Source organism: Drosophila bipectinata, chromosome 3R (assembly GCF_030179905.1).
Source record: "Drosophila bipectinata strain 14024-0381.07 chromosome 3R, DbipHiC1v2, whole genome shotgun sequence".
Classification (NCBI taxonomy): Eukaryota; Metazoa; Arthropoda; class Insecta; order Diptera; family Drosophilidae; genus Drosophila; species Drosophila bipectinata.
The window spans coordinates 15,011,282-15,033,635 of NC_091739.1; the positions used below are offsets into that span (position 1 = coordinate 15,011,282).

Below are 22,354 nucleotides of genomic sequence, written 5' to 3' on the forward strand. Positions count from 1 at the left end.
CACACAGCCCATGTCTGCAGGGCTCTGTCCTTCGAGTCCTTTCTGCGGATCAAACAAAGGACAAGCGCAGGCGCAAGCACATTTTGCAGTTTCATTTAAATGCGAATGTCCTTACAAGAGACACATTCAAAACTGGGTCAAGCCAGGCGCGGGCGGACTAGTGGCTGTGGGCTTAACGTAATTCCCATTTTTACGTAGATTGAGGTAATCGGGGTGTGCGAGCTTAGCTGGGCGTCAGCCAGACTGGTCTTTTGTGGTGTCGGACTCAAGGGAACGATTTGAGTCAAATGAATGAACTAGGTTACTTCATTTTCTTTTTTTTTTTTATAAAAAACTAGTATATCTTTTATGTTTTTATGTTATTAGGTCTTAAAAAGTTAAGAGTTTAAGACTATTTACAGTTTATAACCCAACAGCCTTTAAATGATTTAATTCAAACTTTTTTGTAATATAAATATATCTTTCTTCATGAAAGCATATATAAATCTGTTTTTTAGTTGGACAGAGGTCTTATAAATGCCTGCTAGTTATTTATTCATTCATTTTTAGTAAAAAAAGGTGTACGGATCCAATATCATATTAGTTTTAAGTTCCCGCGCAAGGTCTGTACAAAAATAATCAGTCCGGCAACGCGACTCTTTTGAATTACGTGGGTTGGCAGCGCCGAAGAGGTAGAAAATATCGATAGAATATAAAAATTTAATTTTATTTATAAAACTAAACTATAAAAAAAACATTTACTAAAATTATAAACACTTAAGACTGGAAATTTATAAAGCACAAACTAAAGGGAAATTTGTTGCTTGACTGAAAATGGCAACACATCTGGCAACCCTAAAGTACCGATAGTTTTGCAACTCTGCTTCGGCCATCTTTCTTTTTCGACGATCCGCACATCTAGTGACAAGGTAGGCCTGCAATTTTTGGCTAAAAACCATGATAAATAAACAAAAAATATGATAAATACGTAACTAACGAGTGTCCGAGTGACTCCTGAGTGAGCGGGGCATAAAATGCCAGTGCCCTACTTACCAAAACTACCTAAAATGAGTGACTGTATTGACACACGTGTTTCCAGCTGCCTTAGAATGATAACTAATCCAAATAAATTGCACGGTTTACTTGCAGAGCGAATCAACATGCAGCTTTTCGTACGTGGCTTAGAGACCATTCAGGCCCTGGAGGTGTCCCAGGATGCCACCATTGCCGGTGTTAAGGTGAGTGGCGACTGGAGTAGAGGTGACAACAAACGGGGCGACCCTAACCTCCAACTCTCTAGAACAGCTTAATTGGCTAGAGCTGAATAATTTACTAATTGTTCTCTTTCCCAATTAGAACCAATTCGCCGAGTTGCATGGCTTCAACAGCGAGGAGTTCAGCCTCGCTTGCGAGGGTGCTACCCTGGCCAACGAGACTCCCGTGACCGCCCTCAGCTCCTTCGAGTTGGACATCAACATTCCCATGCTTGGTGGTAAAGTGCACGGTTCCCTCGCTCGTGCTGGTAAGGTCAAGGGTCAGACCCCCAAGGTGGAGAAGCAGGAGAAGAAGAAGAAGAAGACTGGACGCGCCAAGCGCAGGATTCAGTACAACCGCCGCTTCGTCAACGTTGTCCAGGGCTTCGGTCGTCGTCGTGGTCCCAACGCCAACTCCACGTAAACAGTTAGTCGGGGAATGATGAACGAGTCGCTATGTTTTATTGCAGAATGATGTTCATAAAGTAATTTCAAACATTAAACAATACACCCTAATTTCGAAAAATGTTTTTCAAGTGGTAAAGACGCTGCTCGGTGGCTGGCGACTGGTTTTGTGAACGTAGAAACGATGGTACCAAAACTCACAGCATCCAAAAGCAAAGGCCACCATAAACCCAAGAAGGAGGACCAGGAAGCAGCCCTGCATATCGTCCATGTTCACCTTGTGGTTCGTCACCTGTCGCAGGGAGCTCTTGCCGGTGCATTTGTCGGCGCTGGGCAGGTTCATCTGGTGCCAGCGCTCCATGAAGCCCATGCGGAACAGCCTGTCTATGTGGCTATTGATGAGGTTTAGGTATGCGCTGTGGGACGGAACTATCATGGCAATCTGCTCGTCCACGAAGCTCTCCTTGCCCAGGGCAAAGCGGCATTCTTTGTCGCGTTCGAAGTGCTGCTGCACAATCAGTTGCAAGTTAATGCGCCAGTCGATGTTGATGCGATGTCCTTGCTTCACCGCCTCGATGTTCTCGTCTTGAGAGTTGCCATAGATCTGAGCTCGTGATATGTATTGCTTGAAATCGTCCCGTGTCGTAGTCTGCACATAACGCTCGAAAAAGGTTCCGTTTCGTAGGCCATACTGCGAGATCTCCTTGTGTCGGGATAGCTGACTTAGGTAGTCAACACCCGGTTGGAACTTGGGGAAGGTTAGAAAGGCAACTAGGTTGCCGCAGTATGTGGTAACCAGGACAATCACGACGATCCACCAGAAACCCACAACCAGGCGGCCACTATCGGCTCGTGGCAGGTACATTCCACCCTGCTGCAATAGAGCTCCAAAGATGTACCAAAAGCAGCTCTTAACAGTGGACAAGCCAGCTATTTGCATCTCCTCCAGCGGAGCCAGGCGGTTGATGGCATACAGCATGGGTGCTGTGAGAAGTATGATGCCCACCAGACACGCCCAGGTTTCCGTGGTAAATGGAGCCGTAAAGAGGTAAATGCGGGACACCTCGTCGGGCTGACGGGTGATGAAGGAATACTTCTGTACGCTGACCGGAAGGGTGTAGTTAAAGGGTTTCTGGTCGGGATCCTCCACAGTGGCTGCCACCGCGGCCATAAAGAATTGATTTCCTTGCACCATTTCAACGAGGCGGTAGGGAATCCGGAAAGTCATCGACCCCGCCAGTTCGTCCTGTAAAAATAGAAATAATAAAGTTTGGGAATCCCCCTAGACCGGAATGGGCTTACGGTCTCATTGGAGCTCGTGCTTGTGGTAATTGAATATTCATCCTTCCAGTTGGAGGCTTCGTGCAGGTAATAGCTAAAATTCAAGGCGCGACTTAGTTCCTTGAGAAGCTCCATGACAATACCCTTGTGCTCCACAATGACCCCATGACGATTTTTGGTTAGTATTTGCCAGGGAGGATTCTACGAGCGATTTGAACCAATATATAAAAATTATATTCCTGGCTCAAAGACTCACATGAACAGTCACCACGTCCATTGTGATGTTGCGGAAGTGGTGCTCGATGTGGGGAAAGGTAAGCTCCTGGCAAACGAATCCCAGCAAAGGACTCCAGTAGCCAATGTTAATGAATTCGAAGTTTTGGTTCTTGGCATCGCGTGTGGGTGCTAAGTAATGTTCTCTATTGGATGAGTAAACCCTTAAGGCTATTTTTACACGGCCCCCTTACCTACGCGGAACTTCCGGTTCTCCTGGCTCTTTCCCCAGGTGATGGCTGTTTCGATCCGCCATCTGGCGCAACTTGCACACTTGCTATTGGCCTTCAGGTAGTCCTTGACGAATTAAAAGATAAAATTGGGTTGTAGAAGCAGTCAATAAAAAGTACCCACTTTCATGTACTCCAGGATCTCCGCCTGCTTCTCCTGCTTTGTGTAGCGAATGGACTCCCATTCCTCGTCAGAGATCTCGCCGTATATGGACTGCTCCTCCACTGTCATCTTGGAAATGGCAGTGACCAGGGCTAGACTTACCTCTGAAATGGTGCAGTTAAGAGTGTCCTGACAATCGGGAAGGGTCTCATTGAGCGCGAAAGCTATATTTGCGCCCTCGTCCAAATTTATGGTCACTGTGCCGGCATCAAAGTCCCGACGGACCTTGTCCAGAATAAAAAACATCCACTGGTTGCCCACATGGAACATGTTAAGTGTCTCGGCAATCTCGATGATGTCATCGTGGAACTTGGAAACAACCATAAACTGCTGTTTTTTCGTCTCGTGCTTGGGAGGAGCGAACTGGGCTAACGCCTGACGAAGAGCTGACCTTTTCTTCTGTCCCTTCAGGGAGTCGTTGATTTTGTACAGGATCAGGGAGATTGGGGTGATGTGATTAGTGGTACTTTCGTGTACAATAGACTTTACCAGCACCGAGTTGTCATCCACTAATAAATTTTTGGAATATTATTTAATTTAAGGTTCAGTTTCTGGATACCCACATATGGTCTGGTCCACAAAAACGACAGCAGTCTTCCAGTTAAGAATTTGCTGGACCTTCGCGTCGAGTATGATCTGCGGAAACTCGTCGCCATGATCAACCATGGGTATCTAGAGGATAATAAATATTATTCCCATATAGAATTTATAATATTTAATATTCCAGTAGTACCATTAAAGCACGATTCAGTGGAAGTCGAGGGCAATCCGAGTCAGTGATGGCGATCAGAAGCACTGAGGTCTCCTGGGTGTTTTTGTAAAAATTCCAGGTATTTTCGCAATCCGTTACTGTGATAGCAGCCAAAAAGTCTGTTTCCAACAGCTATAAATACTAGCCTTTTTTGAAAATCCATTAAAATCTTACCCTTTTTGAGGCGCACTGAGTTCCAGCTGAAATATCGAACATTAATGCCGCCATTTTTCAGATTCTCCCGAATTATGTCGCTCAGGATTTTCTCAAAATGGGCCCTAATATTCTGGCCATGCATGGTCATGTACTCGTGATCCACCACAACGGCTATTCATTCCGTAAATGGGATTAGTTAGCTGTATGGATGTGAAGACCCAAACTTACCTAGTGAAGCATTGGCGCTGAGAAAAGAGGAAAAGTCATTGGCCTCGATGGGAGTTAGGATACAGAGCTGCAGTCCGCAAAGTAAAAGGAGGCAAAAGGATAACCGCATGGTGGCAGGATGCCCAAAAGGCGACTGAGGAGCCCGCATGGCGGAAACTAACGAGGTTACCTCGTACTGATAACACAAGACCCAATTAAAAGCAGGCACTTTCTGAATTGCAGCCCTAAGCGTGTGCAGAGCCCATGAAAAATTGATGGCGGAGAAAGTGGAAATGTGGAAAACCTGGAAAAGCTGATTGACGGTTTGCGGTTAGGCGTCGACATCACAAAACCACATCAAATGTCAAATCGAACGCAGGTGTTCATACTCGAAGGGATACTCGAAAGTCAGTGGTTTTTGTTAACTTGTTTTATTTAATTGTAAGTATTTTATGAAATTGTCAGAATTGCCTGTATGAGCGGTAATTACATTTTACAATCTTATATCTTAGGGGAGGACAGTAGCTAGAGGGCTGGGAAAAGGGGGAATTAAATAGAAAATGTTTCTAATCTAAGAGTTACAACTCACTTAGGTTAGTTCTACTGGCTAAGTCCGTTGAAAATATCGGTTTCGATTTGCGTGTAAATTGTGTCCTGCTTCTTAGGGTTTAAGTAAGATTTTTCGATCGTGTCTTCTGGCTAATATATGCATGGCCTTTGGTTTATGTATTGATGTCTGTCGGACTGTATATTGATTCCTTTGTATATATAATTTAGCTACAATTACGACTATAGGTCAATTCCCAAAAATGCTTTCAAATATAAATGCAATACGATTCGTTTCGATTTGTTGCAAATTGTTGCATTGTTGTTCCATTAGTGTATAGGTTAGTGATTAGTATGTTTACGAAAGGGAGTATATATGTATAAATATATATTTATGTATATATAATGTACATATCTCTCGTATGTATCTTGAATGTATATTAATAGCTGGGCTCTTCGGCTTGATGGCCTTTAAAATGTGGTGCTAACATTCATTGGTGGCTCCAGTAAACAATATTGCTGCGTGGGATACCGAGAACTGTCTATTTCCGACTATTGCTGGTGATATATGTTGCTCCGCCATGCTCTCCATTCATTGCACTTTCCCGACTCTACTTGCATTTTTGATTTAACCGAACCGAGTCCAACCCGGGACCTATTCACTGCTTAGACCCATTCGTCCCGGGTTTACGACTTTTCTCATTCGTTTAGAATTGCGCTCAGGCGCTCCTCCACGGCGACCTTGCGTGACTTCCACACAAACTCGCACACGGCAATCACACAGGCCACGCCCATGCCGCCCATTAGGACCACAAACACACCGCCGACATTTGCCAGGCCGAGTTCGTTGGCCGCCGAGGAGGATTTGGAGGTGTCCACCCGGCACTTTCCACCGCCGCGCTTCTCCTTCCACCACTTTGTTTTCAGGATGTGGAGCTTTCCTTCTTCTTGGAGCTTAAGTATGACGCTGTTGATGGCCGTGCGGTAAGGTGAATCTGTAGGTGGGACATCCCATTGGTTACTCATCAATCGGTCTATGGAATACCCCAGTTTATTACTTACTTGGTGGAGTGGCTATGCCATAGCTCTTGGTGTCCAGCATTCCGCCCACCTGCGTCAGTTCGCAGTTTCTTTCCGTCACGTACTCAATGGACGTGGACTCCATCAGAAAAGCATAGGATCCTGAAAAAATACTCTTTAAAAAATTTTTTTCTTTTCGTGAAGCCTTGCTCACCTTTGCCCTTGGCCACTCGTTCCACTCCCTCACCATTGCTGGCCGTAAATACCGAAGGACGAGCCGACTCCATGAAGGACCACATACGCTGGTAGGTGGATATTTTGGAGTCCTGTAAAGAATATTTTTAGACTTCGTTTACAAAATCAGTATTAGTAAGTTCTAGTGTTCTTACCCTGAAAAAAGCTGCTGTGCTTCCACCCTTTAGAGCTCCATATTTGATCCTTGTCTGCTTGGCCAAGTCCTCGGCACTTTCGATGGGCGAATCCATGCGCTCCACGGTCAAAAAGGCAGCCAGGTTGGCAGTGTACGAGGATATCATAATCAGGGTAAAAAACCACCAAATACCAGCCACCATGCGGGTGGATAGAGCTCTACAAAAATGGTATATCAAATACATAAATCTCAAAGGAAGAAATTGGAAATTACTTGGGAAGAAAATCGCATCCTTGTTGCATCAACGATCCTATGGCGAACCACATGCAGTTCAGCAAAGTAAACTGACTCTCAACCTTCTCCCCATGGGCATCTGTATAAGCTGGCCACTCATAAGGGGTAAATCTATGAAACAAAAGAAATATTAAGTTTATCTTAAGGTTTTGTAAAAACAAATAACCCACTTGGCTAAAATGAAGAGTAGAACGGACACACCCAAATAGGCTGTGGCCATATAGATCCAGACATCCAAGGACAATGGCGACAGGAAGGAGAACAAATTCGGAGGCTGCTTGATGGGCTTCCTGTACAATATGGACACCCCCAGGTTCATAAAGGGCGTGGTGAAGTCCACCGCCTGCTCCCTTTCAAAAGTGATGGTGAGATCAGCTATTGCCAAGTCAGCACGCTGCTCCAAAAGCTCCCGGATCATTCCATTCCATTCACTAGAGGGATTAGATATTGTATTTGATTACATATGATGCAGAAGGTCCTTGCATGTATCGTTACCCTGTCATTTTGTTGAGACTTCCATAGCTACCATCTGGCACCAGTTGGATTTTATAGTTAAAGCCCAACGACTTCGAGATTTCATGAATCAGGTCCACGGCATATCCTTCGAACTGATCGTTTCCACTTAGTGGCACAGCGGACTCCTTTCGCATGCAATAGGGATTACTCTGCAAAGACATAAGAGTTTCAATAATTGTATTTAAAATAAATAAAATAATTATATTCCTACCAGAATGGTTGTAACAACCAGGGTCTTGTTCTTCAGATTCGCCTCGATTTCCTGCTGCTTTTGGCTAAAGGTTCGCGTAAAGTTAATACCATCGGGCAGAGTGGAGTTCCAGGTACCGATTTTCCGGATACCAGCTGGAGTCAGTTCAACGATATCCAACATAAAGTCCGTCCGGAAGCCCTGATGGTCGAACTTGATGACGTTCGTCAAGCCCTTCATCTCCACGATCTTCATGTAGTTGATCAAGCTGAATCCGTGCTGCCAGGTGCTCTGCCCATCGCAACTAATCGGATGGATGTCGATCTGCTGCGAGGTGTCCAGGTCGTGCAGTGCCTTTGCGAACAGGTGCACTGCATCGTACATGAGAGCTGTCTCAGAGCGCACGGTGGTCAGGTTGGCGGAGCGCAGCATTCCCTTTTCGTCGATGCTCCACTGACGCACTACGTCCGAGACGATCTTGTCGTTTATGAGACGGAAGCCGGTGATATTGGTGCCACCGTAGCGGAACTCGTCCAGGTTAACTGTGTGAAGATCCAACGAGGTAACCAGGTAGCTGTGGTAGTCGCTCATCATGCCGATCTGCTGGGCCTGCTTCAGGACCTCGTGGATCCTTTCCGTGGAGCAGTCCAGCACAATGTGCGCTTCCGCCGAGTTCTTGATTTGCTTCAGAAGCGGTCTGGAAGGGGAAAATGAATAACCAAAGGGAATCAAAGGTAGTTTATTGAGTAATTCAATTGGCAAGCATTTGCATATGAATAGTGAAGGGAAATGATGCCCCGACAGGATGCGCTTGAAATGGCTTACCTGTAATCCCCACTGTCGCTTAGCTGGCGCACTGTTATGGGAAAGGGGGTCATCCCGTGTGCCTTGAGGAGCTCCTGCAGCCGCACGATGCCGTCATTGTTCTCGTAGATTATGGTGAACGTTTTCCAGCCCCAATGTCGGACGATATCAACGTAAGCCTAAGACCAAACACAAGCGGAAACATCAACAATGCAGCAGAGTATGAGGCAGTAATGCAGATGCACCTGTACCTACCTTGGAAAGCGTATTAGGGTGGGGATAAAGATTCACTAAGCAACTCTCGCGTCTCAGGCGAAAGTCCCAGCGATTCTCCAAGTGGGGAATCTGCAACGAGTGTGTTTACAAAATAAATGGGGTTTATGGAAGACATATCATATCCTCTGGCGGTGTTACTCACCTCCATGTTGTCGCAGATGCTCTGCACATGACTGGCGGTGTGCGAAGATTGGGGCCCAAAAATAGCGGCTACCCCAATGTTCAATAGGCCACAAACTGCAAGACAAACAAAAGTAATATTCGGTTATTTGTTGGTCTTCAATAAACTGTTCTGAAATATCTGCGGGACTATTACAAGGCGAAACTTTGTCCCGCATTTCTGATATCCTTTCCTTATGGCAAATTGAGTGAAACACAAATCCCAAAGAGCTTAAAAGTCGCAAATTGATTCCCAAGTAATGTGCCTTCCATGCTGCCCCCAATCTTCGTCCCAATCCCCATTCCCATTCCCAATCCCAATCTTATTCCCATTCCCAATCCAATTCGCTCACACAATCTGCTTGTGCGAGGGAGATAATCTCGTGCAGCGACTTGAAAGGATCAAAAAGTAAAATCGAGCCCAAGTAGCGCAGTAATATGCTTGGCTTTGGCTTGGCACTGTGATGTTCAGTTGGCCTCGTTCGCATATTTAAAATGCACTTCAGTATGACATAATTTCATTTTGTCGGAGGACCTTTTCGGTCCTCTGTCTTTCAGCTTCCCCCATCGGTTGGCTTGTCTGCCTCCTGTCAGCATCCTTTTTGCCTCATCAAACCCACTAAGCACGTGTAAGTGCAGGTGCTCCCCGAAGGTCTGAGAACCGGTGATGCGGTTAACGTACAGTAAGGATACTGCTCGTACGTGTGTGTGAGTGTGGCTCGTTACTGCCGTGCTGAAGTGCATTCTGGCAGGACTCTCCGACCATTCAGCTATACGGCCATCCCAACCTTACGGCCATTGGGCAACCCATGCTGGTTTCCAAGGTATTTTTTCGGCCATGTGAGCAGTGTGCTCTGCTGCCCAACTTTAGCGTCATTTGTGTCTCATTTATCACAGGATATTCGACAGTTGGCTGGCTCACATTACCCACTTTACGATTCATCTTTAGCTTTTAACGATTATCAAGTGCCGGAGGAGTTTTCCCTTACCTCGCATATATAAAGTTTGAAATATCAAACAAGGAAAACCTACACCAGGAAAAATTGCATCCTTGCCACAAGCACAAGATATTAAATTTTATAGTCTTTGTTAAATTCTTGGAAAATTTTTGTTTAGAAATAGAAACCTTGATTGGAATTCTGATAGATCTTGCTTAGTTCGAAGACTCACATGAAAATCCATTATTAAAAACATAATAAGAGGGTTTATATTTTAATGTCTAGGCGGAAGCTTGTAGGGACTAGAATCTATTACTGCTAACTAGTAAGTAATTTATAACCAAGACATATTAACTTGCTTTAATATGATAGATTCCATTATCATTATAGATTAATGTATTAAAGTCCCGATACCTTAGCTACTCACACCCATTGAAGCTTTGTCTTAAGTAAAAAGAACACCTTTGAATGACCTAAGTTGGGTTCACTTTGAAAGCGTTTTTGGACCTCAAAAATACTCGAAAATAATTGTGTGTAAATAAACGATGTGTTTTCCCATGTAGCCGCTGGGACACACAGAAGATAACCCCAAACCCCAGGGCAGCAATTAGCATAACATAAATCGCAAATCAAATGCGAGCACAAACAAAGGGCGAATCAGATGCAAACGAGATTGCAAACAAAGCTATGCAGATGATGGGGGTGCAGGTTGTAAGGGAACTTGGGCCACATCAAATATGCATGCCACAATGTGGCTGGTGAAGGGCAAGGCATGGGAACAGGGGCACTGGGGAATCGGGCCAAGTCACCTGTGTCCCCCCACACGGTCCACCACATGGAATACTCACCCCTTTTGCCGGCGTGAAAACTGTCGAATGGCGAGATGCGCTCGATTTGGGCCACCAGCTTGGAACGGGGCAGGATGGAACGGTCGGCGTTTATGCGGTCCACCGCCTGGCGGAAGGCCAGCTCCTGGTGGTCATCGGAGGGATGGAAGAGGCCACCTGCGAGGATAAATGACAGATAAATGGATGCACGGTAAAGCTTTGTTTTAATCAAAAGGACGGCTAATGGCTCTCATATTTGGTCTTATTTTGCCGGAGGACTACCCGCAGTGTTCGAATAAAAACAAACAAAAGACAAACACACTCTCACAGACTCACACACTTGCACACCTTATCCTCACACATACACAACCACAACCACTCATACAGTCAAACGCGCTCTTGATTATGACGTGAAAAAAAATCGATACGGATGCGTACTTTGGAATTATTTTTGTTTTGGCATTAAATACTTTTGGTTTGGCCTCAGCAGGATGTCCCAATGCATTTATATTCGCCCACTCACCTATCTTAATAATATCGGGCAGGGCTTGGACCACCTGGCAGTTGCAAATTAATTGCAAGACCAGCAGCGGCAGGACCAAAAGTCGCCTGGACCACATTTTCCGATTGCTTCCGTTGGCAGTTTCAGGTTTCGATGATTCGTTGTATCGTAGCTCGTGGTTTTCAGGACTCTGCTTCTGGCTATTTGGTAATTAACACATTTTCACTACGCGGCAAGTGCTCTGGGCCTTACTGTTTAGATTCTGTAGATTTGATTTCTTTCCGTTTTCCGATTCGAGATGCCGCTCAACCGCTTTCCGTGAGGATGGAACATCCACTGAGCACTGAGAGTGGGATGCGCCTTCTTTTATCCTGTTGCGGGCCCCCCGGAATGATGTGCTGTTATGGGTGGTGGGCGGTGGTGTGTGGCATGTGGCAGCATCCAAAAGCCGGCTGACAGTTCCCACATCTGCGCAGTGGATGCTGAGAGCTGGGCCCAGAAGAAGGTTGCCACCCCCCCAATGATTTAAGCTTTTCATCCCCCCAAGGTCGTGGTGGAAAAACATGGAAATTTCAATGAAAAGCTGCTCTGGCCGGAATGTGTGCTTTTTTGGGAGCTTTAAGAAAACTTGAATGAGTTTTGGGTCAGTAGAACAATTTTAATTTAATTTAAATATTAGTTGAAGAAGGTAAAGATTAAAGTAAGATTCTTTATTTTCAGGAAAATGGTTGATATAAATGATGGGCTTTATATGCTTTGATTTATATTCGATGGATAATCGCTTTCCATTCAAAAGTTAAACCTAATTATTTATGAATTTTCATCTTAAGCTCTCTTAATGTTCTGAAGTGGAAAAGGATTAAATACAAAGGACGTTGCCCGCCACCGAATAAAAGGAGTAAATAAAGGGCAAGAAAGCCCATTATGCCGTTGACCGAACTGCAAGGATAATGCAAAATGACTCTGATGGGTAAATGCCTACCAATGGCGACTCCAATTGCAGGCGCGTAAATGTGAGAGTATTAACTGCTTAACAAACAAAAGAAGGAGGCCATTAATAACACACAACAGCATTTCCGTTTAATATACCCACACATGCAGTAAGTATATAACATGGTTGTGTGTGTGTGTCCTTTTGGCCATAAATACGGAATGTCGTTGCCGGGAAAATTGTAGCGAGTCGCGCAAAATATCATCAGGCTCTGTTGCTTGGCAAATGAGTTGGTTCAGTCAGATGTGCCAACAGCATACGTCACATGTGTGGGTGAAAGCCTTTCTTTCTACACTTGGAGAATAACCTTAATTAAATTTACACTTCACAGCCATTTCATGTAGAATCTATAATGATGTCCGGGGAATATTTCTTTGTAGTGTGGAATAATGTATTTAATTCATATATTTTCTCACTGTGCATACTTGTGAATGTGTGTTTGCGTGTCCGCTTATGTGTCTGGTGCCTGTATGTGTAATCATGCATATCTTTGCCAGTGGTTTTCGGCTAGAGCCTTATTTACATTGGCCGGAAGCTGCTGGTTGTGCTTGTTTCCGCTTTTGTCTGTGCGACTTCATCACCGTTGGCCACACTCTACTCCCCTTTCCCTCTGCGGCTGTCACTCCTTTGTCCCCTCCCCCACATCTCGTCCAGTGGCACTCCTCAGCTTCCTTGGCTGTTGTCGCCACGCGTTGTGGCAATGAAGTAGAGCAATGGGCTGGCTCATTAATTTCAACATAACGCGCACATGGCCAACAAATTTTCTCACGTTTACATACACACTCACACACACACATACATGCATGTATAAATTGCAGACTCCGAGCATACATAGTTGGCTTTCAGCGGTAATTATTTCAAATTAAAGTGAAAGAGCACTTTTCAAGCAGGTGCTCCCGAAAGTATGCAGTGCATTATTAGCATCAAGGGTGCACGGAAAACATTTCATGTGGGTGGAAGCTGGTTGGTTGGTTTTAAAGAGATTTATAAAAGTTATAGGTGTAAGTATTTGCTTTAAAATTAAAAGGTTTATAAAATAGAGTTAATATTATGGTGAAAATCACTAATACCTAATCTCTACATTACCAAATTTAAGCAAGTGCGTGACTCTTTGCTTTTGCCCTCCAGAGAATGATGTTGCACTTTCTGATTCCAAGAGGTATAAGGTCAAGCCAATGTCTGGCCTTTTGACTTTCCACTTTCTTCGGGCCTGTCTGTCATTCAGACTGACTGACTGTCAGGCCGTCTGGCCTTCATCTGTTTGGCCTCCGGGCGGCTCTTTGATTATCCCAATGCGTATGGAAAGCCACAAATGCTGACATGGTTTACTCGTCTGACATTCGGGCCAAATAATGTTAATAATGCAAAGTAAGATATACGTATGTGAAGGTTATCCCCGGAGCCATTGCATTCCAGGGTCAAGAGGACTTTGCGCATTCCCCATTCCCCATGAATGTAAATACATTTTCTGGCCGTTAGTCATTTCGCCCTCTGAGGGAAAGATAAAAGCGAAATACCATCAAGAAAATATGGTTGTGGGTAAAATGTAGCCGTTCGTCCGGCATTTGCAATGCATTTTCCATCTGAAGCTTACTTAAAAGAATGTAAATGCTGTCCAAAGCCGGCTTGGAGTTCCATGTTTCTTTTTTTTGGCATCTGACTTGGCATACCACATGCAGAATTTCATGTTGGCTTGGAAACTTCATCCCAGATGGCTACACAAACACAGTCTACAGCTCCTGTTGTTTCAGGATTCTAATTAAAAAAGTTTGTCATACAGAATGTTATTTATTTAGCCGTTGTGCTTTTAATTAATTAATAACAATAAAATATTTAATACGCTGGGAATTAATTACATAAATAATTTGCAAAGGCTCTCCTTTGTCCTGAAAGCCTGCCAATAATTTATGCTTCGCCTGCTTATTCGATTTACCTTGCAATTTAATAGATGATTGCCTGAATATATGCAGAAAGGACTAAAAGCAACTAAAAGTGCTTTTAGCAAGGGGGAGAGAGAGCTCCTATTTCTGCCTGTCTGCCCATTTTTCTATATCTATGTTCGGAGGACACTTTTATCATTCCCGTGCATTCGACAGGCAATGTCACGCTGTCCTGACACTGACGATGTTGGAGTGGCACATGCAACAAAAAATCGAAGTTGAAAAATTGGACAAAATAACATGCCTAATTCCTTGTCAGCTGCTCGGATGCCTTGACGCTGAAAGGATCCCATGGGATTTGTATTGGGGGACTGGGAACGAGACACGCCCTTGAGCGACCACTACAAATCCAGAGACCTGGGACGGCCTTGCCCCGGGCTTTATTGGCGCCTCGAAATCCACTTTGTAAGCCATTCCATTGGTAATAAAGGCGAAAGTGAGTGCCGCTAATATAATATTGAATTTAAATAAATGGAGTCGGGGCCGTAAAAAGGCCGAAAAGCACCACGCAGACGCTCCTCGATTCTGATTTGATTTGTGTGGAGGCGCACGCCCAGCACTTAGACGCCATTTGATATGCAACAATCTCTTGCCAGGAGCCGAAAATCGGAAAAGGAAGGAAGACGGTCCATAATCATCTATATCATCATCATCATCATCAGGCGGGAACCAGAAAAAAAAAGAGAAGGGGCATCAGAACTCTCAATGTAGGCGAGTGCCTGGCTGTTTCTCTTTGTAATAAATCTTTGGGAAAAATGTGGCACAAAATCGTTTTAATTTATTCATGCCACGCGCGTTGGCTGTTGGTCTGAATTGGAAGCTCGAAGGTTACTTACATCGGCGGAGGCGATTGATTAAAAATGCAAAAGAACTGCACTGCGCCTGAAGTACCTGAAGGACATGCAATACCTTTGCCTTTGATTTGGCCATATTATGCAAATGGTGGTGGCAAAAATATCCGAAAATCTCCACTGCCCTGAAGTGGATGTAGCCGCTTTCATTAATTAGCCGACAGCCTGTTAGCCAGCTAATTAAAGAGCCGGCCTACAAATTGGCAGCTTGTGTGGGCCATGTGGGATAGATTTAGGCAATTAGTACTCGCAGCTCACAGCTTGTTAACCCTTCCTTTTCATTCTGTGCGGGTTGGGTTTCGAGGTCCTGGATTTAAGTCCTTCTTACCACCTCTCGACACCCCCTAAAAGCCATGTCGACATTTTAAACGGGATAACATCCAACAGCTTACCTACAGAGAACATCTGGCTGCGAGTCCTTGCTCCTGACTACGTTCGCTCGCGTCCTGTGATTGTGTAATTTCAGCTCACAAGTGCTGACAACGGTTGAGGGTCTATTAAAAATGTATTATCAGTGTGATTGCTACCAGCTCTTGGCAAAGTGTCAACTGTGTTCCCACCATATCCTTGCTACGTATCCGTGAGCGGTTGTTTGAGTTTAAATGTTTCAATTAGCTGTGGCAGGACCTAAACTCTCTGCTTAATAGTCTGACTTCAGACATCAATGGCTTTGGGTTTAATGGTGAAGTAAAGCTATCTCCCATCCAAAAGAAAAAAAACGATAGCATATTTCTATAAACCACAAATCCTTCTTGAAAAAGTATCCTCAAAAAAACCTAAAAAGAAAAAGTCGAACAGAATATTCGTGTATGCAAAATAGACACAGGACTGAAGAATTTTATGTTGCAAATCTGCATATTCATCAACCTCACCGGTAGCAATGCATTTAAAACAAAAAAATTTTTAAAATGCTTTTCAGATAAAGGCTTAAAGCGCTCAGAAAGTGCTCAGAATCCCAGGAACTTTATTCATTCAATCTGGGAAAACAAAGTTTGCATTAAATTCAATCAACACCCGGGCAACTGGTCTGCACGAGAATGTTTTTTGGTAAAGTTTTCGCAATTATTATTTCTGTGTTAAATGGATTTTTTTTGTAGTTTGTTTTTGTTTGGCTAGAAAAAAGTTGTTTTCGCTAGCAAAAAGTTTTTGATTGTCTGGCCGAAACAAGGCATGTGGAAAGTAATTACTGTGCAAGTGTCGAAAGTGTTTGACAGGGTCCTTCGATGGTATTTTAGGTTTACTCACTGCCACATGACAACCGAGTGTGTATGTGCGGCTGTGGCATGTGACTTTTGCGTAGTAAAATTTATTATTTTCCAGCTTGCCACATATTAGTCAGAAAAATTAAAAAAACAAAGAAACTAGAACCTAATTTGCACTTATCCGTATCTCTAACAGCTCTCTATCTCCTCGCTTTCTGGCCACTAGGCTTTCGATTCCGCCAGAATAGAAAGCAGAATGTCCAAAATTCGATGCCCTCATTGAAGAGAAGGCGGCTAGGACACGAGAAGTGCTGAGAAGTGGTCATAACCAAGGAAAAGGCCCTCTTCTAGATGATTTCCAGGCAGGAAAATGTTATCCCATCTGGGTGTTTTTTATTTATTATAAAAAAATTATTCAAATAAATAGAAATCCAAGCCATAATAAAATAATTCCAAAACTAAAACAGTTAAGTAAATATAAATTATTAGTAAAACAGTTTCCATCTTCTTATTGAGGTCCGTACGGCTCGGGATATCGAAAATAAATGAATTTAATGGATTGCAGACCTTGTTAGGTGGGAATGGAAATTTAATAAATTGTTCCATGGCCAACTTTGAAAGAAAGTTGACAGTTTTTCATGGCCAACTCAGTTGGATGGCAAAAAAATGAAGCTTGAAATGCTTTCCAAGGCCATTTCGGTTGCCAAAAGTCAAGGCATTAAATTTAGAAAAGCTTCCAATGGGCTGCCAAGAAGTTGACAGCCAAAATACAAAATAAAAGTAATAGTTGGTAAAAATTTTGTATGCCCTTGAAAAAGAATTCAAAAAAGTGAATTAATTTACAAGTAGATTAAAATCGTCTTTCGTGTATACTCTTTAAGCTCAAAGTGGTCTTTTCCCTTTTTCAAAATGGCTTTGGATTTTGTCTCCTTAGATATTGAGAAAAAACATTCTAATTATCCCAGTGCTGAATAAAGTCTGTGACTGGAATAAGCTTTGCTTTGGGCCATGTCACACACCGTTTGCTAAGCCGTTGCTTACAAGGACTCCATCCCCGTGGGTGGGTGGAGTCTATCCTCTCTCATATTATCGCCTATATCGTCCTGATTATCATGTGACAATGTGGCACACAAAATAAAATCAGCATTTTTGCCTTGTCAAGTGTTTCAAGCCGATCCGGACAAAGCTGAGTTCGCTGATACGAAATGTCCTGCAGGCGCACGACCAGGCCAACACAAACGGCCAAACACAGAACAGTGTCTTGCAAAGGGCGCGTCTAGGATTTCGGTTTTGGCATTCCCTTGCTCATTACCATGACCCTCAACTATTTACATGCCCGGGAACATGTTACCCCTCTCACTCAGCCAGGATGCCGAGACCATGGGCGAACTTTTATGGTAGTTGGCTTTAAAGGATTGCCCAGTGAAGTGCTGCCAGAAGTTTCATGGCTGGCAGAAAATTGAAAGCAGTAACGACACTTTTTAGTTTCTGGCGGGAGGCCATTAGTTATAGAGAACTGGGAGAGTGGTTGGGAAAAGACTTATTAAAGGCAAGAATGGAAAATGGAATATTTAAACAGTCAGGATAAGCCCGGATCGATGAAATATTAATCAAGTTTAAAGGGATTCTCAGCTTACTTGATATATGCTGAATAGTTATTTGTTGTCTTTGAAAAAGTGTATTTACGAAGCATTATTTATTCATTAGGTATGTGTGCTCAAAGAAAAACTTATATTGTATCTATTCGGGGAGCACACCCCACCATTATGTTAAATATGTGGATGTATCAGTTATCTTAGGAGTGGGATCCGAAAACGCCCCGAAAACTGTTGTGGGAAAATTCAATTTCGTTTGTTTATGTCCTGGCATCTAATTCAAATGCAAAGATAAGGCACAACATTGTGGAGTACAATAGATAGATACTTTGGCACGATTTCTGGCGGCTTCTCCTTCTCTGTTTCTGGTCCTGCGGCCCAAAAACACACACACATCCGCACTTTCGAGTGGTTTTCCTTCGCCACACGCATATGCTGATAAAGTTTTAGCACCTGAGCGGAAAAAAAGCGATGGAGGCTGGAAAACCGAAAAGAAAAGAAAAGTTTGCCATTTACAGGCCATCATGGCGGCTTCAATTTCGCCCACCTACCCAGTCCCTCTAGCCCGCTCCATGGGCTAGCATTTTAGACCATGGCGGGGCGGGTCCTTGTGTGTGACTTGACTTTGCTCTTTGTTTGTCACTTTCGGCAAAGTTTATGCGCTTTTTACAATGTGTATCCTTTTTGCATGTCGACTTACTCGGCCCTACTCTGTTTAGGCTCAGAGTCTCTGCTCAGACCATTTTATTGCATCAACAAAAGGTTCCTCGAGCACGTGTATAACCGCACACACCCTTTCGCAGGACGCGCTGAAGAGTGCGGTTGCAAAACTTTGATCTCCTTGGCAGGAGGCTTAATTTAATGTCCTTTTTGGCTTGCCGCTGACTTTGTGCCGGCGGCTTCTGTTTTGTTTAAGTTTGGCTTTCGTGTTGTGACACAAACACTGAATTTCAATTATCGTCTGGCGACGAGTCCTTGGCCAGGACGCTCTAGCCTCCACCTGTGTGTTGCCTTGTCGACTTCACGCCATTTGGAGGGCTTTAAGCTTTCCAGGAACAGGCGAAAATTTGGCCAGAAATTTATGTGCTTGGCGCTGGCCAAGTGTCCTTGCGGGATTTCGCAAACAAAAATACGAACAAGCGAACACACGCACATCCAGGCAGTTTGCACTTTATTTTCATTCAGAGCCTATCGCCGGAGAGCTTATTCGATTCAGGGCTATACCCATGCCCACCCATTCCCCTCTCCTCTCATAAATATCGAAGGGAACTGTTTGTTTTTGGCCCAGGCACGGGATGGCCTTCGTCCTTTCTCGATTTAGGCCCAAATATTAGTGCAATTTCCACGTTGACCAAAAGTTCAATTCATTTTGCACAGGGACGTGTCGCCGCTCCTCAACTGTTTTCATAAGAATTTATTGCCTCCACTCGGAAACTAAGTGGATCAGATTTCTCTTGCCGGCCCTTGGTCCGAGTCGTGTCCCTAGTCCTGTGTAATATGCCACAGATTTAGAGCTGCCGAAATTACTTTTTTGCCTTTGTTCGCCTTTGAGCTGTCTCTGTATTCTTTTTTTTTTAAACAATTTTGTTGTATCGGATTGAAAATTGAGTTGGGTGTATTCCGAGAGACCGCAGACTGACAGTTCTTAGGTGAGACTTCCTCGGGCTTTCTTTGGTTTCTGATTTCAATGGCCGAAGGAGAGGAAGTTCTTAAAGCTCAAGTGGCTTTGGGTTAGTAAGCCAAAGTCTATCAACCCAACGCCCCTAAGCATAAAGTCAGAATAATTAGGACGTCGCTCCAATATAGAATTCAACAATTTGTGTTGAGCTGCATAATCTATTTGTACATGTGTAGTGCCTATCTGACTGTGGATTTAATTATAATTAGCAACCTCGGCAAAAACATCTCTATTACATGTCATTTATTATTCATATGTTTATGCATTATCCTCTCTAAAAACACTAAATTTGAACCCAAAATGTTTGCCCATTCAGCTCAATTTTCCGACCACTCTTGGCCCAATTTTCAAATGGAACTTGGCCCATTTGACGTCACTGGAATTTATTTATGCACCAGTTTGTTTCAGGCCGACTAAATGCAATTTGCTGTTTTTGGGTTTTTGGGTTTTGTGGTCAAAAGTGTGCCAGTGTAAATAATAATAATGAAAAATTGAAATTCCAAATGAAAATGTATCTGGACGCTTTGTGTGTGTATCTGGGAGTGTGTGTCGTAAGTATTTTGGTATTGATTTTCAGCCAGACAGCCGAGCAAAAATATTTATTGTCAGCTCCTGGGAGAAGCTCCGAGCATGCCAGCCAAGTTTTGCTCAAATTGTTCCCAGGCGGCATTTGACGTTGATGATGTCGGGGCCGAGGCTCCTGTCTCTGAGTGCTTTGGATCCCCCAGATTCCCCCATAATTTGGCCCACGGCTCTGTCAATACCTTCACTACGAAATCGAGAATTATTAACGGCACAGCCGAGAGTCAACTATATTGCGTTGATGGGCTCATAATTACGGAAATGTCCTTGCACACAACCACTCGTACACTCGCACATTCTGGGCGCTGACATGCATTAATATAGATTGTTGCTGTCGCTTCAACCGCACTAATCAGTGAGAAGCACAGAGAGAGACTTGTGTCCTGGGCGTCCTGGGTGTGCGTCCGTGTACATTGACATTGACATGAGCATCCTTGTCGCTACGTATTCCACAATTATTCGCATCCTTGTCCACAGGACACAGCCTCATCATCACCTTTCTGCACAGAGGCACATTGCCACTGCCACTGCCATTGTCATTGTCATTTTCATTGTCAGCGCAATGAAATTACATGTTACATATCGCATTTACATTGCTGTCATGTGAATCCTTTTGATTCAGTTGTTTGCTTGTTGAGTTTTTTCAGCTAAATCTTTTTTCGCAGATATTTTTAAAACAAATAAAATTACCATAATTTTTAAAAACGCACATGTCACTGCCACTAGTTCAATCAAGCTTAGTTGAGAAAGTAAGTACATCTTTTGTCTGCTAAGCTTTAAACTTTAATTAACATTTTCCAGTTTATTAAATTACCGAGGAACTCATTGATAAAAGCTGACCTCCGCAGCTGGAGAATAATGCCTTTGAGACAGGGACGACAGAAAGCGTTTTCCATTTTCCGGGACATCACAAGAACTTGGCCAAGTTTTAATGAGTTGGCAAATGGAATTGCCAATTCGTAGTAGTTGTTGGCCTGCCTGACACTTGAAGAATGAAATCAAACTAATTAACTCAAATTTTACATAAACGCTGAGCAAAGTTTTCCCCAAAGGGGCTCAAGTTGGCTTTTTCATGTGATTTTCCGCTCTCTGCACATGATGGCAGTGCAATTGTACACAAGTGGGTGATTGCTGCGCCCACTACACCCAGCCAGCACATCCCGTCGGATAACCCATCACCCATCACCCATGAACCATCACCATTATGAGGGTAATCCGGCATCAGCACCTCCGCGTTGAATGATAATTCACTTTTCCCGCCATGATGAACAAATTAAAAACTTTTCTTTTTCATCCATGATCCTGGCAAATGGTCTACAAATCTCTCCCCCAACGTCAAAGTTTTCACTTTATTCCGCAAGCGGTTTTCAATGGTTGTTGTGATGTTTTTTTATATCAGAATTTTTCGTCCTTTGTGGACGGGCCATGCCCATTTAGACAGGCATATATATTTTTAGGTGGAAAATAAAAACGGCTTTTGAAGAGCTCATCAAACAGATGAATCGGAAAATCCCTGTGCAAGCTTGCTTATGGAAATTAAGCCTATAGAGGCCTTAAGAGAGCTACACTAAAAACTAAAAACATATTCCCTAAATGTATTGCTTCTATTAACGAATTGCGTTCACCCAAAGGAGTGTTTCTTAAATTCTCAAACGACCCATCAAACTATTTGCCTTTGATGTCTGGAGCTCTGGCTGAGGGCAAATAAGATCTAACGGAGTGCCTAATGTTTATTACATTATATACATATATTATATGGGAACTACTTGAAGGGCTGAGCATCCTCGCCGAATGTCCTTCGGCGCTGCGTCATAAAACCATTGCATAAGTTTTGCGCTTGACAGCAACTTTGAAGCGTCGGTTTTTATTTCACTTTGCCAGGCCAGACCTCCAGACCGTCAGACAACCACGCAAAGGAATCCCGATAAGGATACTGGCGCAAGGATACTGGTTTCAAGCATATCAATGAATGTATGTGTGTGGTTTGACAGTTCGTAAAATCAAAGTTGTGTCTCGCAAAATGTAATAGATTTTTATTGCCGGCGGCAGTGGTTTGCTTCAGCTAGTCACCACTTCCATTTTGTTTGTCAACCGAATGCGACTTTCTGGCTCTTTACCAAACACCCACATAGACATTGCCATAGAACCACTCTCATAGATAGATAGTAGTCGCACCTACACAGCTACATTCAGAGACAGGAAGAACTTTCCCATTTTGGCAGGAAATGCTTTTAATCTAACAACAAAGTTGCTGGGAAACTTGTCCGCCAAGTTTTGAGGATTCTCTGTTTTCCAGCCGCCTGAAAGTTGGAAATTTTCTACAAATTTAACTTGCCCTTGACACGTTGCCAAAAGTGCCGAGGATAAGGATAAAG

The 22,354-nt window shown here is 43.6% G+C and overlaps 3 protein-coding genes across 3 annotated transcripts; 1 reads left to right on the forward strand and 2 right to left on the reverse strand.

Moving 5' to 3' along the window:
- Positions 1-767: 767 nt before the first annotated feature.
- RpS30 (ribosomal protein S30) lies at positions 768-1,748 on the forward strand. Its single transcript, XM_017248339.3, has 3 exons — positions 768-908; positions 1,129-1,217; positions 1,336-1,748. Exons 2-3 carry the CDS (start codon positions 1,140-1,142, stop codon positions 1,654-1,656), a joined length of 399 nt encoding a protein of 132 aa, XP_017103828.1. The 5' UTR covers positions 768-908; positions 1,129-1,139; the 3' UTR covers positions 1,657-1,748.
- Ir93a (Ionotropic receptor 93a) lies at positions 1,449-4,831 on the reverse strand. The gene is made up of 9 exons (XM_043212112.2): positions 4,720-4,831; positions 4,510-4,662; positions 4,318-4,454; positions 4,148-4,256; positions 3,546-4,093; positions 3,386-3,488; positions 3,175-3,323; positions 2,940-3,119; positions 1,449-2,883 (listed from the first exon to the last, which is right to left on the reverse strand). The coding sequence occupies exons 1-9, from the start codon at positions 4,826-4,828 to the stop codon at positions 1,765-1,767; spliced, it is 2,607 nt and encodes an 868-aa protein (XP_043068047.1). The 5' UTR covers positions 4,829-4,831; the 3' UTR covers positions 1,449-1,764.
- A 295-nt stretch (positions 4,832-5,126) lies between these two features.
- KaiR1D (Kainate-type ionotropic glutamate receptor subunit 1D) lies at positions 5,127-11,574 on the reverse strand. The gene is made up of 13 exons (XM_070281506.1): positions 11,162-11,574; positions 10,660-10,815; positions 8,857-8,951; positions 8,694-8,783; positions 8,460-8,617; positions 7,656-8,331; positions 7,424-7,593; positions 7,099-7,359; positions 6,908-7,039; positions 6,654-6,852; positions 6,479-6,590; positions 6,307-6,426; positions 5,127-6,239 (listed from the first exon to the last, which is right to left on the reverse strand). The coding sequence occupies exons 1-13, from the start codon at positions 11,256-11,258 to the stop codon at positions 5,944-5,946; spliced, it is 2,562 nt and encodes an 853-aa protein (XP_070137607.1). The 5' UTR covers positions 11,259-11,574; the 3' UTR covers positions 5,127-5,943.
- Positions 11,575-22,354: the final 10,780 nt, after the last annotated feature.